Consider the following 15,982-nt stretch of genomic DNA (forward strand, 5'->3'; position numbering starts at 1 on the left):
CCTTTAGGTTGGGGATCTATGGAGAAGCATAGCCATGCCAAGCTTGAAGGACACACATCTTTAATCCTAGCAGAGGCAGGCAGATCTCTGAGGTTTTGAAGCCAGCCTGGTCTGCTTTTAGCAAGTTCCAGCCCACCAAGACTACATAGTAAGACCCTGTCTCAATAAAATGAAATAGAGATGAAGCTAATTTTGTTAAAAAGTACACCTTACTTTGAAAATGATTCTTTGGTTGTATTGCTCTAAATTATGAGTTATGGTTAGCCTGAAACACAGTGTCAGTTTTTTGTCCTCTGTTCAAAATTGATGGAGAGCCCTGGCAGATAAAAGGCAGTGGTGGTGCACACCTTTAATCCTAGTGCTAAGAAGGCAGAGGTAGGAGGATCTCTGAATTTGAGACCAGCCTGATCTGCAGAATGAATTCCAGGACAGCCAGGGCTGCCCATAGAAACCCTGTCTCCACCAGCAAAAAACTGATGGAGAATATTGGCAATAGGAAAGTAATAAGCCAGACTGAAATTGGGTAGATAGAAAACCATGTACTCAGCTGGGCATGCTGGGCACACAAGGAGTTTCCTTCTAAATTAGGCTAGTCTCAGACTTCCTTCAGTCAGGGCTCTGACATCTTACTTAAAACCCCTAGTGCAAGTAGAAGCAGCCTAGGCTATGGTTCTGTGTGATCCTGAGTGACCCTGTCACTATTCAGCAATCTCAGAACCTCAGGTTCTTTGTAAGTAGGAACTTCGCAGGATCCATGCAGTTAACACACACACACACACACACACACACACACACACACACGTAGACATTTACATAGCTCTTGCTTGCCACCCATCAAAGAATATTTTTGTTTTATCATGTCTTTGGTAAGATTCTTCCTAAATTGTCCCAAGAAAGAGAATGGTCTAAATTTAATAGTGATAGTTAATATCTAGTTCACCTCCTATTTCATCTTTTCATATGGGTGTCCTTTCTATTTGAAATAATACAGGTTGAACATACCTAATGGGAAAATCTAAAATTCAAAATATATTAAGCACTAACATTACACTCAAAAGGTTTATACCATCTCTGATTGGGGTTTTTATCAAAACCATACAAATAAGCAGACTTTCCATAAACTCTGAAATGTGAACACCTTTGTTCCCAAGTATTTCAGGTAAGAAGTACTGAACATGTCATCATTTTTGTGGTTAACAGTAAAGGATCTTCCTCTTCCACGATTTGTGGCTTCAAAGAATGAACAAGAATCTCGCCACGCAGCCTCCTACTCTTCGGACTCTGAAAGCCAGGGCTCTTACTCTGGTGTGATTCCTCCTCCTCCTGGCAGGGGACAAGTTAAGAAGGGGCCTGGAAGCCATGATGCGGTTCAGCCTCGTCCATCTGCAGATCAGCAGGTAGGCACACGCTTGGAAATGTGTTCAGCCAGGGTCCTGGGAGGGGGTTACTTACAAACACCTGTTTGTATTTGTTAATTAAAATGTCACCGCAAAATGAAAATTTTTAAAGAACATTTTTCCCTAGGAACCTGCATCTCCAGTAGTTTCACCCCAGCAATCCCCACCAACTTCTCCACACACTTGGAGGAAACATAACCGTCATCCCAGTGGGGGAAATAGTGAGAGACCTCTCACAGGACCTGGGCCATTCTGGTCACCTTTTGGTGACGCACAACCAGGTATTTTGAAATTCTTTAGAAATACTGTTTTTAATTTTGTAAATTAAAGGAAATCAATAGCATTCCTCTAAGAATTATCCCCAAATCATTTTTCCTTATAAATTAAGGTAAATAAAAGCAAAACCAATTATGAAGTTTGTAGGTAGATGCTAACTGCTTTGGAAAGTAGTAGTTACATCTGTGATGCTTAGGCAAAAGATTATGGGTGCCAGGTAGCCTGGTGGTACAATGAATAATTATTTCCTACAATCTTGGGTGTATAGGGATTTTAATATTGACAAGGAAAACACAAAATAACTAAAAAGCTTTAAATGAAACATTTTTAATTGAACAGCAAGGATTCCATTTCTTTACAATAATAGAGAAAGAAGGAGACTATCACAGCGCATACACGATAGTCCATTGTGATGTATGAGTCAACCTGGTAACTTCTTGTCTCTTTAAACACGAGTCAGCGTGGTCCGTTCTCCTTTTAGGCTCTTCTGCTGGTGATGCGGTGTGGTCTGGGCATTCCCCCCCTCCACCTCAAGAAAACTGGGTCAGTTTTGCAGATACTCCACCAACCAGTACTCTTTTAACCATGCATCCTGCTTCTGTCCAGGTGTGACATTTTATTGGAATTGCATTTTTATTTGCTTCATTCTAAAGTCGCTGCAGTCATTGTTTTTATATTTTGCTATTGCAGATTTTACAAATGCAAGTTCACTTTTATTTAAAAAAAAAAAAAGAGAGCTCTGCTCTGTGCTATTTCTTCAAGTCTGTTACCCACAGAGTGTCTCACTAAGTTCTGGCTGGTTTTATTTCTGTTTCTAATTCCCTAGTGAAGTTTTAAAAGATTTCTACATCTGGGAATATATTCGCTTGGCTTTCTTAGCACATTTTTCATAACTTTCTGTTGCTTACATAAATGCTGTCATCCTACATGTTTATATACTCACTGTGCGAAACATATCCAGTAACCTGACCATAACATTATGTGGTTTGCTGATGACTTCTTACCTTTTAAATATCCTCAAAAAAGTAAATTTTACTTTCACGGGAAAGCACCTAGCAATCTTGGTCCTTGTAAGCATTTAGATAGATGCTGTACTGAGGAAACAATGTTTCATTGCAGGACCAGACAACAGTACGAACTGTAGCCTCAGCTACTACTGTCAGTGAGATTCGTAGGCAGTCCAGTAGTTGTGACGACCCCTGGAAAATAACAGACGAACAGAGACAGTATTATGTAAATCAGTTTACAACCATTCAGCCTGATCTGAACGGATTTATTCCAGGTGAGTCGCGGACAACAGTTCTTCTAGGTGGGCCAGGACAAAGTCTCCGTTTCATTATCTCAGACGTTGTTTTGTTGATCCTAGATTTTAATTATTGCTCACATTATTTGTCCAAAAGGACTTTATAGTTACTGGGAAACAAAAACATGACATTTTCACATTATAATGTTACCTTTTCCCTAGTCTAAGACTGTTATCTTCTCTTCTTGCATCTGTGTTCAGAATAACATTAAGTAAAACTTTTAATATTTCAGGATCTGCAGCTAAAGAATTTTTTACAAAATCAAAACTTCCTATTCTTGAACTTTCTCATATTTGGTAAGTGTAATCTATTAGTTCATGTGGGTTTCCAAAGAATTTGTAGTGCCTTAAAACTAGGACTAGACCGCCTTAGGTACTGGTGGGGAACTCAGTGTGTCTGAGGCCGGTGAGCCTCTCTTTCTAGGAGAGAAATAAACAAGGCTAGTTAAAGACATTCTTGTGACTTAAAACTAAAGCTGTGTTGACTGCCCCCTGATGCTAGTGTACTGCGTGCAGAAAAGGCTGCCTGTCGATTTTTCCTGGTGTTTATGAAGTTTATATCTAGCCAAAAGCAAAGGAATAGTGCTTAGCTCTCGTGTTATACATAGATTAAGACTCTCAAGATAGCCGCCACATAATTGGAATTAGTCCTTAGAACACAAATTATAACTTCAAATTACTTTTAAAAATTGAATAACCAGATAAACATGATTTTACTTTATATCATTATTCTTCCCTGAGAGCAGGCATAGTGGTACAGGCTTTGTAATCATGGCTTTCGAGAGGCAGAGATGGATGGGTTGTGAGTTTAAGGTCAGCTTGAGCTATATAGTGAGACTTTGTCTCAAAAAATAGAGCAATGCATGTGAGTTCAGTGTAGGGGGCAAAGACAGCAGAGCAGAGGCCATATTTTTCTATTAAACTTTAACCAATCTGTTTCCTTAAAGTGTAAAACTATTGAACTTTGATAATAAAAACAGAATTTTAAATAATTTCTTGGAGTTTATTTTATGTACCTCACTTGAACTAAACTCTTACTAAAGTGCATTGGGAGTTAAAGGTAATATTTTGGTGACTTTAATTTTGGAGACCATTTTTCCTCTTGTACTCTGAGAATGCCGAGCATGCAGGCACGTTGACGGGATCATCCTGTGAGCACTCAGATGCCGATTGCTTGGTTCTGTGCTACAGTTTGTTATTTGCTTTCTTACACCTCTTTGCACATATGGGAATTTTTTTAATTTTATTTTTTTACTTCCTTGTGGGAGAAATTTTTGTCTACTTTTTTTTTTTTTTTCAATAAATGAGGGGCTCCAAAGCAAAGTGTGGTGATAACAGGCTTGTCTTCCAGGGAACTCTCAGACTTCGATAAAGATGGCGCCTTGACACTGGATGAGTTTTGTGCTGCTTTTCATCTGGTGGTTGCTAGAAAGAATGGCTATGACTTACCAGAAAAACTCCCTGAAAGCCTGATGCCCAAGCTGATTGATTTGGAAGATTCAGCAGGTGAGAGAGACTGGCAGCCACAGAAAACTGCTTAGTCAGTGGTTCTCACCTTCCTAGTGCTGAGATCCTTAAATAAATACAGCTCCTCATGTTGTGCTGGCCACCAACCATAAAATTATTTTCATTGCTACTTAATAACTATAATTTTGCTACTGTTATGAACTGTAACATGAATAATTTTGGAGATAAGAGTTTTGTCAAGGGTCATGACTCGGGTTAAGAACCACTGGCTTAGATGAACCTAATACTTCATTTTGAAAAGGAAATTAAGGTAGATGTTAAAATGAAGTTTAATAGTGTAAACATTTTTATCAAGAGCACACATTTGGCTAAGCATGGTGGTATACAACCTTAATCCCAGTAGAGGCAGATCTCTTGAGTTTGAGGCCAGCATGGTCTACATATCAAATTCCAGGCTGGCCAGAGATTCATACTGAGACCCTGGTTTTTTTTTTAAAAAAAGAAGTAAATAAAAGTGCACTTTTTGTCAGGCTACAATGGATAGACTGAATTTGGATTATTAGGTATTCAGCTTTCATAGAGGTCCAGAAGGCTGGACATGGTGTGTCACACTTGGATTCCCAGCCTCTGGGAAGCCGTGACGGAAGATTCCTGCAAGTTCACAGCCAGCTTGGGCTCCAGGATTAGACCGTGTCCCAAGGTAAAGTGAGAAAAGTAAACAGAAAAGCTTTCTTTGTACCTATGGAGGATAAGACTAGAGGAGGATCGCGCACTGCCGCTTGCTGTTCACGGTTTCTAACTGCATGGGCGCTGTCTAAAGGAAGGAATGGTGAGCGCTGTGAGCTGTCCTAGTCATTCTGTCTCCCCAGGCTTTCACCGTAATTAATAAACATAATGGGTTATTTTGAAGACTTAAGAAATCTGGGAATTTTGAATTCGATCTTAGATTAATACCAATATGTATTATGATATATATGTAATCATTAACAAATAGCAGAAAAAGTAGATGCCTATTTATTGGTATCTTCAAAAGGAGAGAGACTATAATTGTTGAATATCATTTTCTTCTGAGTGAAGGAAAGACATTGGGCTGTCAAATTCCCAGTGAACCCAATTATAAAGCTGTTGATTGTCTTCAGTGCTCTTGTCCAAGCTCTCTTTCAGGTATGCCGACAAAAGGTCATACTTTAAAGAGGGGAAGTAAAGCAGAATTTAACGCTTTAGTAGCCATGTGTTAACGTAGGGGCATATGTCCATGGTCTGCTTTTCATATCTGTCACACAGAAACAATCATATACACGGTCACTTTCCCCCAGACAGCTGTTCCCTGGGGCAAATTCGAACCCAGTCTTCTCTGATTCCTTAAATATTTTTTGATTTTTTTTTCTTTTTAAATGAATTCTCTGATATTTTGGTTGAGGTTATATTAAATCTGTAAATTGCATTTGGTAGGCTGGTCATTCTCACACTGTTAGTTCTACTGACCCATGAACATGAGGCGTCTTTCCTGTGTTTAGTGTGTTTCTCAATCTTTTTCTTCAGGAAGGAAGTTTTTATTGTAGAGAGAGGGCTTTCCTCTCCTTGGTTAGCTGTATACCCCACAGTATTTTATTGTCTTTGACGCTGTTGTAAATGAGTGTGTGTCCATTCTCTTTCTCAGTGTTTGTTGTTGATGTATAAAAAGACTACTGATATTTTTGTGCTGCTATTTTGCTGAACAAATTTTTCTGGTGTAAGTTTTGGAATCTCTTATGTATGGTATATCATCTGCAGATGAGGATAATTTGATGAGTTATTTTCTTGTTTAGATCCCTTTAATTTCCTTCTCTTTCCTTGTGGCTTCAGCTAGTGCTTCCAGGACTATTGAAAAGGAGAGGGATAGTGGGCAGTCCTTTCTTATTCCTTAATAGGATGGCTTCAAGTTTTTCTCCATTTAAGATAATGTTGGTTCTGGAGTTCTCATATGGAGTCTTTATTAGGTTGAGGTATGTTCTCTTTAGACCTACTTTCTCTGGAACTTCATCATGAAAACATGTTGGATTTTGTCAAAGGCCTTTTCTGCATCTATTGATAATCATGTGATTTTTATCTTAAGTCATTTATATGATTTTCTGTGTTTATTTACTTATATATGTTGGATGAACCCTGCATTTCCACAATAAAGCCAGCATGATTATGGTAGTTAGTCCAGTGACTTATTTTGGCTAGGCAGTTGGAATTTTACATGCTTTTGAGGTTATTTGACACGTCTGTGCCTCTCAAAGCATTTGACTAGAAGCTTCTTGTTGGTTATATGTCAGTGCCTAGCAGATCACAAATTGAATATGTAAGTCAGTGGTCATATTTTTTGAATGACTGTTTCAGAGCAAGTGGATTCCAACTGTATTCTGCTCATATGATGCCGAAAAAAGAGAAAGGGGTGACCGCCACTGTCATTGCTGCGTGCGATAGAAATGGGTGTGTGCTTCTCTGTTGTTCTCGTGTATGGCATAAAGCCCCTGGACTCTTAACTAGGACTTCTTCGTGAATTCTTTTTAAAATCAGGAAGAGAAGGCACTGAACATTTCATGAGTAGTTCACTAAAAGTCCATGTAAATTCAAACTTGAGATTATATTGACCAAATTAAGCATTGTTTCTTTTTGTATTCTTCCAGAATTTTTAACATAATGGCATACAGACCAAGAGATCAGTTTGTACACAAATCCAATCATACAATATATCCCTAGTTTTCCCCTTATAATATCAGACAGACACCTTGGCACTTCATGACATGCAGTGCTAGCTAGCAGATTCTTTTTCATAGAACATACATCCATAATATATGGATGTACTTTTACCAGTTTCCTATTGATGAATTTTTATATTTCTTTTCAGTTTGCATTTAAAGCAACATTACAGTGAGCATACTTAAACATTTATCTTTGTTTTATTTATTTATTTTTTTTTTTTGAGACAGGGTTTCTCTGTAGTTTTGGAACCTGTTCTGTCTGGAACTTGCCCTTGTAGACCAGGCTGGCCTTGAACTCACAAAAATCCTCCTGTCTCTGCTTCCCAAATGCTGGGACTAAAGACATGCACCTCGCCCAGCTTTATCTTTGTTTTGAAAATTCATTATTGAAGTTCCCCCCAGTTGTTTCCACCTACAGCAACTGTGATATTGTTGGGGGCATAGAACTTTCAGAAGAGAGGCAGGTTGACAGTGTTTCACTCTCTTGCTGGAACACTCTGGCATGTAAGAGTAAAAGAACCCCCCTTTTTCTAGAAGGCAGGAGTCTTGAGGCGTGGCATTGTGGATGGGCAGGACACTGTGCATTGAGTATCACAGGGACAGAGTTGAAGGAGATGCTGTTGATTTCCAGAGCTTCTCAGACACTTGAAGGTTTCCAGAACATGAGTCTTTTATTTCTTATGCCATTTGTTGTTCTGTGAATAGCATGGGGAAGAAGCAAGGGGACAGTTTTGCCTGTTTATCCCGCAATAATTTTTTGGTTTCCTCAGACAGCACCTTTCAACTTACTTATCTTAAAACCTTTGAATATTCTCAAAAACTATGGACTTCAAGAGCCTTTATTATGTGAATTAAATAATTACTCAAAAACTATGGACTTCAAGAGCCTTTATTATGTGAATTAAATAATTACTTAATAATAATAATTTATTTTTCCTTTTGTTTCTTCCCCGGGACCCATGTTTTAAAAATACTTGTGACTTCATTTAAAAATAACACCAATAAACTTTTTATATGTTTACATACATATTTTATGAAAATATTTTCCAAAATACGGCATTTATGAAAAAGGTGTCATTGTTGTTCTTCTTACAAATTTCTGTAATAACTAACAGTGGGTGTCAACCAGCTTGTTGGATTGCTTTCTTCATTAAGTCTGTTGGATTTATTATTTATTCAAGGTAACTTTGGAGTCCAAAAGGCTAAACCCCACAAATCAAGTTCAGTTTGCTGCCTGACTCTGAATTAATAGTCTACACACCAAGAAAAATGCTCTGTGTGTGTTTGGTGGTTGTTGTTGTTGTTTCAAATGGTGCCAGGGATCAAGCCTGGTGGTTTACTCATGCTAGCAAGTGCTCTACCACTCAGGGCAGGGCACTCCTAGCCCAGGGTAGTTTTTGTTTTTGTTTGGTTTGATTTGATTTTTAAAGGCAGAGTCTTAGATATTCCAGGCTAGGCTCTAATTGTGTAGTAGAAGATTAATTTTAAACTTCTGGTCCACCTGCCTCCACCTCCTGTCTACTAAGATGTAGGCACGTGCCACCACACCCAGTTGGTTTATGCAGGGCTGAGATATGAGCCCAGAACTTCTAGCAAGATCTCTACAAACTGTTATGGCTCCAAACTCTAGAGTATTTTTATCATTAGAAAATCAGAAGAAGGTGATTTTATTACACATAAAAATTCAATGAAATTCAAATTTAATGCTTATCAATAAAATTGAATTGGGTCATATAGCCAGCCTCTTTTCTTACAAATTGCCTGTGGTAGCCGCTGTAGTATAGTGGCAGAATTGAGTAGTTGCAATAATGGCCTACATTGTTGCAGATGTTTACTGTCTGGCTTATCGGGACAAATAAACAAAGTTTGACAAGTCGCAAAGCACACAGAAAATCTAGTCTTACATTGCAGATGCAGAGACTACTGTGTAATCTTTCCAGGTATTGTGGATAATCTTTGTACCATATTAAATCCAGATGTAGTTGCTTAAAAGTTAGTTGAATTGTGAAAGCTGAAATTCAAATTTTGTTTTGCATCATAACATTACAGACCATTTGCCTTTCTTGTATTTGAGCAAGCCCTTTATGGATACATGATTTTGTATACAATATAACGGTTACTTGTAACAGACCACTTCATTGAGTCACACAGAGCTTTCAGAATTTGGGATAGTCACTGTATCAGAAAACATATTTGTTAATATCACAGCCTTCTTATTAGAGAAGTCGGTAAGTTCTGGGAAGTCCCAAAGCTTACGGACATGTGTGCATAGTTCTCAGAATTGTAGTGTTTGCTTGGAAGTTGATTTTAAAAAACATGCCTGCTTAATCAGGTCTAAAGAGTTATGATTTGTCAGCAGTTCATTCCAAAAAAGGAAGAACGACAGTGTTCTATGAAAATGTCATCCATTCAGCTGTCAACTGCGTCCCATGCGCTTCCCTGGCTCAGTCAGTATACTTTGATGTGCAATAGACATGCTTTGTGTACTCCCCACTTTGCCATGCAGAGTATTAACAGGGTATGGTTTTAGCTCTAAAATTCAATAAAATTAATCCAAACTTCTTCGCTATTAACATTTTCAGTGAGATTTTTACTCATTTACCATTTATTTGTTCATATTAAAATTCACTTGCATGCGAATGAACTTTTTATTAACAGTAACAAATAAACTTAATACCATTTATTTGTTCTTATTAAAATTCACTTGCATGAATGAATACATGCCCATGTAAAAGGAGTGAAGAATACAGTAACTTAACAAGCACACTTTATGCTCCCTCTCTCGCTTTGTGCTAATGAGGAGGCACATTTGCATTTTGTTGCTCTTGCTCTCTTGGGGCCCAGTGTCAACACAGTGCAAATTAATGTTGTTACACAAATAATTCTGAGGTTTAGACCCTTGAAGCATTTGTGGAGTTGTCCAAGAAGGAGCCCATGGCCCATAGTTCTCTAGGAAAATAAGTGCTGATATAATTATTTGGGTAATTAGCTTTCTCATTTTTGACTTCAAGAGGGGCTAGATCCACTGTAGCTTTGTGCTAGGTCAGATGAGTTCTCAGAATCAATCACAGGCAGTAAGTACCCTAAAGTGAGAGTGGGATGCATATGGCCCTGAATTGATGGGAACATGACATTCCAAGAAGAGAGACTTAGAAAGTCGTGCCTGGAGTTGCCCTAAGATGATGTTGATTATAAGAGCCTGACTCTAAATTGGTTCATTTAGAAATTAACCTTCCTGTAGGCAGTACTATTTTTTGATTTTCCCTCCCTTTATTATGAGGTCTTTTTTTTATTTTTTTGAGAATTGCACATAATGTATATTATGTGTCTTGATTGAATCCACCCCCATTTCATCCCCTCCAGTTCCTATCCCCACTTCTCCCTCACAGTTTCAGGTTTATTTAGTGCTACTTGTATGTGCATGCGTGTAGGGCCATCTGCTGGAGCATGGGCAGCCTCTCGGGCTGCATCCCTGAAGAACACTGACCCTTCCTTTCCCAGCAGTCATCAGTTGCCAATAGCTTCTCAGGAGAGTCTCCTCAAGACCCTTCCTAACCGTTCAGCTGGACCATTGCTTTGGTTACTGTCATATGTACAGTCAGCATCTTCCTTCTTAGGCTACTTTTTCTTTATTGTCATCAGGGAGGGTGAAGGGATTCATCATATTTGTTCCCACAAAAACCTAAACTTCCTGCTCACACTTAGAGTTTTGTGCTAGTTTACTAAGACTTTACAGAGTGGTGTCTGATGCTCTCCCACTTGTGCTGGTTCTGGACTGCCCTGACACTGCTCATAGAGCATCTAGGACTGAGAAGATAGAAACAGCACGTGATCTTATAGTGGAGAGTCACAGTTGCTGGGCTGCAAAGTAGAGCCTGAGTGTGGCATATTAAAGGAGACTCTCAGGGTGAGTGAATGGGACATGGGAGAGCCCCTAACAGAATGGAAGAAGGGGAACTTTGAACTGCAACCATCAGTGATTCTGAGAAAATGGAAGGAAACAACACAAAATGCAACCTTAACTCATATTTATTTGCATCTATGTATTAGATACTGCATTGGGCACAGAGTCTGTTTTTTTTTTTTTTTGTTTTGTTTTGTTTTGTTTTTCGAGACAGGGTTTCTCTGTGGTTTTGGAGCCTGTCCTGGAACTAGCTCTTGTAGACCAGGCTGGTCTCGAACTCACAGAGATCCACCTACCTCTGCCTCCCGAGTGCTGGGATTAAAGGCGTGCGCCACCACCGCCCGGCTGGGCATAGAGTCTGAAAGGCTTCTGACTAGAGTGGAAAGTTGAGGACTGTACCTTGCTGGGTTTTATTTTGTAGCTGTCTATTTAGAAATTTAGATGCCAGCATTTGTTAACAAGTGTGTAACATGAACAGAGCCTGCTTGTTGGGGTTTCTGTCCCACCCGGTACCCCACAGCCAGCAAGCCCCAAAGAAAATCACACAGAGATCTCTGTAAGTTATAAAGCTGATTGACCCATTAGCTCAGGCTACTTATTAGCTCTTGTAGCTTATATTAACCCATTATTCCGATCTATTTTTGCCATATGGCTCGGTACCTTTTTCAGCTGGCAGGTCACATCCTGCTTCCTCGGTGGTCTGCACAGGACTCAGGGGAATCAACTTCCTCCTTTCCAGAATTCTCCTGTTCTCATTGCATCATTTCTACTTCCTGTCTGGTTTTCCCACCTATACTTCCTGCCTGGCCAGTCAGCGTTTATTTAAAACATGATTGACAGAATACAGACAATTCTCCCACACCACAAGTGTCTTTCATTTTGATGGAAAAACTCAAGAGCAGTTTCCTTCAATTCTCCCATGGTCAAATGAACAGATGGTAGAATCATATTTCATTATGTAGTCCCTTTTGATAGGGGTTACATTCAAAGCTCTGTAAAACTTAGAAAATTGAGATTTAGTTGTCAATGAAATTCCTTCTGTTTAAAGTATAATTTTAAGAGATACTTTAAGACTTAAATCAAATTCAAAGTAGAATATGGTATCTTAACATGCTTAAAGACTATTTTGAAATTTTAGCATAGATTTTTTTCTCTCACTTGAGTGTAGAAACATCAGTGTGCATATTGAAATAGGAAAAGCCCATTTCACAGGCCCAGCTATAGCTCAGTGATAGGAAGAGCATGTGTCTACACACACAGCCCTGGGTTTGAGCCCAGGCAAAAATTAATTAATTAATAACTAAAATAAATACAAAAATACAAAGCCCTACATTTCACCTGACTTGTCTCACTGGCTCACTGTTGTCTCATAGATAGGTGTCATTTTGGGGTATAGTTTTATGGTAAAAGCAAGGTTTGTAGAGAAGATGTTAGCAAATCAGTAGTTTTCAAAATAATTCCGCTGGAAGATGGAGATGCTCGAAAGCATTTGTGTTGAGGAAAGCTGACTTAATGTTTATTTATATGGGACATCGCAAGCCTTGACTGCAGACACACCCCTGGGGATTAGAGTATCCCAAACTCACCAGAGCAGAACTTGGGATCTTTCATTCTCCTGTCTGAGGTGTGCTGCAGGGTGCACTGTGGAAGCTGACAGGACTTCCCTGCTGTCAGAACAGTCTGCAGCCTTCTGCGTATTTATCTGTCTAACATTGTTTTTTCTGTTTGTTTCTAATTTGACTTTTCATGGAAAGTTAGGAAGCCATGATGTCACATAGACTATAAATAATGTAAGTATTATCTGCTGAAGTATCTGCTTTGGGAAAGGAAAATGAGGAAAATGAGAGTATAAATTACCACTTATACAAAATTATCTGTTGGCTACTCATAAATAATCCAAACTAAAATATGTTGTTGATAAGAATTTTTTGTATCTAAATTGCAGATGTTGGGGACCAGCCGGGTGAGGTAGGTTATTCAGGCTCTCCTGCAGAAGCACCTCCAAGCAAGTCACCATCGATGCCATCGCTGAACCAGACTTGGCCTGAGCTGAATCAGAGCAGTGAGGTTAGCAAAGCTTCCCTTTCTCTGCCTAAAATTAACTTGCTTATGGGAAGAAGCTTCAGACAAGATCAATTCAGCACAGGCTTCCTCCAATACATACATAGCACGGGGTTCCTCCAGTACACACAGCACAGGGTTCCTCCAGTACACACAGCACGGGGTTCCTCCAGTATACACAGCACAGGCTTCCTCCAGTATACATACAGCACATGATTCCTCCAGTATACACAGCACAGGCTTCCTCCAGTATACATACAGCACACGATTCCTCTAGTACACACAGCACAGGGTTCTAGTGTGCACACACAGCACAGGGTTCTAGTGTGCACACACAGCACAGGGTTCTAGTGTGCACACACAGCACAGGGTTCTAGTGTGCACACAGTTAGAAGACCTAAAAAGGTGACAGAAAGAGTAGTAATCATGTGGCTTGTGAGTTTTTTGTACTGTGTGCACTGTCATATGGTTTCCACCATCCATCCGCACTAAAGCCTTCTGAATTAGGTAGGGCAGATGCATAAATTGAAAGTCAAAGAGGGAGTGACTTAACCAGATCTTGTGTCTCAGGAGGCTCAAGAGCAAGATTTGGACACAAGTTCTTTGCTCTGTTATCAGCCGCATGTCCACTGAATCTTCACAGTTGTATATGTAGGATAGGTGAGGACACGTTTGCAATCATAGCATTAAAGTGATACAAGAGACAAGTCACTAGTGTAGCTTTCTGCATAAAACAAGTATTTTCTGCAACCCAAACTAAAATTAGTTTTATTTAAATACAAAATGGAGGCCAGGCATGGTGGCATCACCTTTAATCTTAGCACTTGAGAGGCAAAGGCAGGAGGATCAGTGTGAGCTCAAGGCTACCCTGGTCCTACATTGTGAGTTTCAGGACAGCCAGAACCATGTAGAGAGACCCTGTCTCAAAAGAAAATAGTAATAATAATACAAAATGAAGTATTTTTACCCTATTAACTATGGCCAGTGGTATTCAAAACAGAATAGGGGCAAATGCACTGTTTCCCGACGGCTTGGACTTGGGCTGTACAGGAGTAGGAGAGCACTCTCAGCAGTAAGTGGAAGGCCTAGCACCCCACCCTCATACCCCTTGTGGTCCCTCTGAAGAACTGCTGTGCTCTGGCCACCTCCATTTTCAGCCTTTTAAACAACTTTCCTTGTTAACTGAGTTTCCTATCTGTAAGTTGACTTTAGGGAAAGCAAACCTTTGTGCTTTCCCGTCTTTTAAAGTCAGAAAAATATTTTGTTAAAGTCATGCTAGTTAATTTGGGGCTGCTGGGAAATGAGAACTGGCAATTCTGTGTGCCCACAGCTCCTCCATTGCAACACCACCTTCAGTCGGACGTAAACCGTTAGCTACATGTGTGTGAGGAGGGCGGGAGGGAGCCTTGGAGAGCTTGCTAGTAGAGATGCTTATGGGTAGGGTTAGCATTATAAGGCTGCACTTGGACTTTTTGTCATGTTTTTAAAAGCCACATTAAGTTAATGGAGTACTGTCAGGCCATTGTGGACAGTTTGTACAAAAGCGCAACTCTTCCCAAGCATCAGGCTCCAGAGTCCATTCTAAAGGAATCAGATGTGACCACTGATTGAGAGATGGGGATAAAAGTACTTTTCAGTTCTGATTTCAGGTACATGTGCTATCCCTTGCAAAAGGTCCTAACAGGTTTTATTTTATAATACTTTGTAAGAAGATCATAAATGACATAATTTTTGTTGCCCTGCATAAAAGACCAAAAAGCTAGTGAGATAATGATTTAAACTGTTTTGATAATAGTTATTAAATATATAATTGCAATATAATATAATATTTTATCTACTACAAACTTAATATTTCATTGTTTGTCACTGATGAATATAGATAAGGTGCTATAGGAGAAAACACTAACAATAATCCCTAACTTTTTAAAGCACTTTTGATACACTAATCTGTTCAAAAGGCTCTTTTCCTAATTTAACTTCATAGTTCCTCACAACATTCCTATGAGGTAGGTATTTCTAATTTCATGTTAAAGATGGAGAAACTGAAACACAGAGGTTGTGTAACTCAGCCGAGTGTGCACAGCTAGCTGGTAGGCCAGAAGTCAGATGCCCAAGCCTGGTGCTGTCCTTGTCATGGGGCTTAGTTCTGTATGTAAGCTGTTTTTTAATATGTAGACAGTTCACTTCCTTCTAAATCCTTGCAACAACCATTATTGAAGAAGGAATTAATTATATTACCAAATTAGGTAAATGAGTTTCTGATATGAAAGCTCATGATAAAAGTGAGCTATTGTGAGCTTTACTCACAACTTTAAATCAACATTATTTTTCAACTTAAAATAACCTGTAGTAAATGTTGCTAAATGCTTCTTTCTGTTAACCATTTTGTAGGTAATTTTCAGCAGTACTCTCATTTGCTAAAATCTAATTTCTATATGTCTACTCACATTGAATATCACTATTTTAAATAGAAAGTTGAACTTTGAAGCATAAAAGTATATATTCTCACAAATTGAATCATATAAAGGATTCTGGTTAATGAGGTAGTTGTGTCTGTGTGTAAGCATTCATGTGTATATATTGTATATGTGTAAGTAGTTGTTTTCCTCTTTAGAGGACTACTCATCACTTTAAGAATCAAATTCAAATGATAGTTTTGATACAGTTTTGATGTAAAATTCTGTGCTGTTATTAAGATCTCAAATGGAATTTACTGTAATTAATGTTGACTTATCATCCCACCTATTTTAAGAGGTATGATATTTCTTTGTGTACCTCTTTTAGAAAAGTAGTTTTTCCCATGCATCTCCTGTGTATAACACATACTCAGATGCTTGATTTGCTC

The 15,982-nt window shown here is 38.9% G+C and overlaps 1 protein-coding gene across 6 annotated transcripts in view; it reads left to right on the forward strand.

Moving 5' to 3' along the window:
• Positions 1-15,982, forward strand: part of Reps1 (RALBP1 associated Eps domain containing 1) — a 74,036-nt gene that overhangs the window by 40,158 nt on the left and 17,896 nt on the right. For 5 of the 6 annotated variants that reach the window (XM_041654640.1, XM_041654641.1, XM_041654642.1 and 2 more), the window contains exons 3-9: positions 1,201-1,397; positions 1,525-1,678; positions 2,155-2,279; positions 2,793-2,955; positions 3,210-3,273; positions 4,328-4,482; positions 13,022-13,143. In XM_041654640.1, coding sequence (XP_041510574.1) covers positions 1,201-1,397; positions 1,525-1,678; positions 2,155-2,279; positions 2,793-2,955; positions 3,210-3,273; positions 4,328-4,482; positions 13,022-13,143 — 980 coding nt within the window. The remainder of the gene's footprint in view (positions 1-1,200; positions 1,398-1,524; positions 1,679-2,154; positions 2,280-2,792; positions 2,956-3,209; positions 3,274-4,327; positions 4,483-13,021; positions 13,144-15,982) is intronic. The other variant, XM_041654643.1, reaches the window with a different exon arrangement.

This window comes from Microtus oregoni, unplaced genomic scaffold (assembly GCF_018167655.1).
Source record: "Microtus oregoni isolate MIOR12 unplaced genomic scaffold, Mior012 000006F_ref0000085, whole genome shotgun sequence".
In the NCBI taxonomy this organism is placed as follows: Eukaryota; Metazoa; Chordata; class Mammalia; order Rodentia; family Cricetidae; genus Microtus; species Microtus oregoni.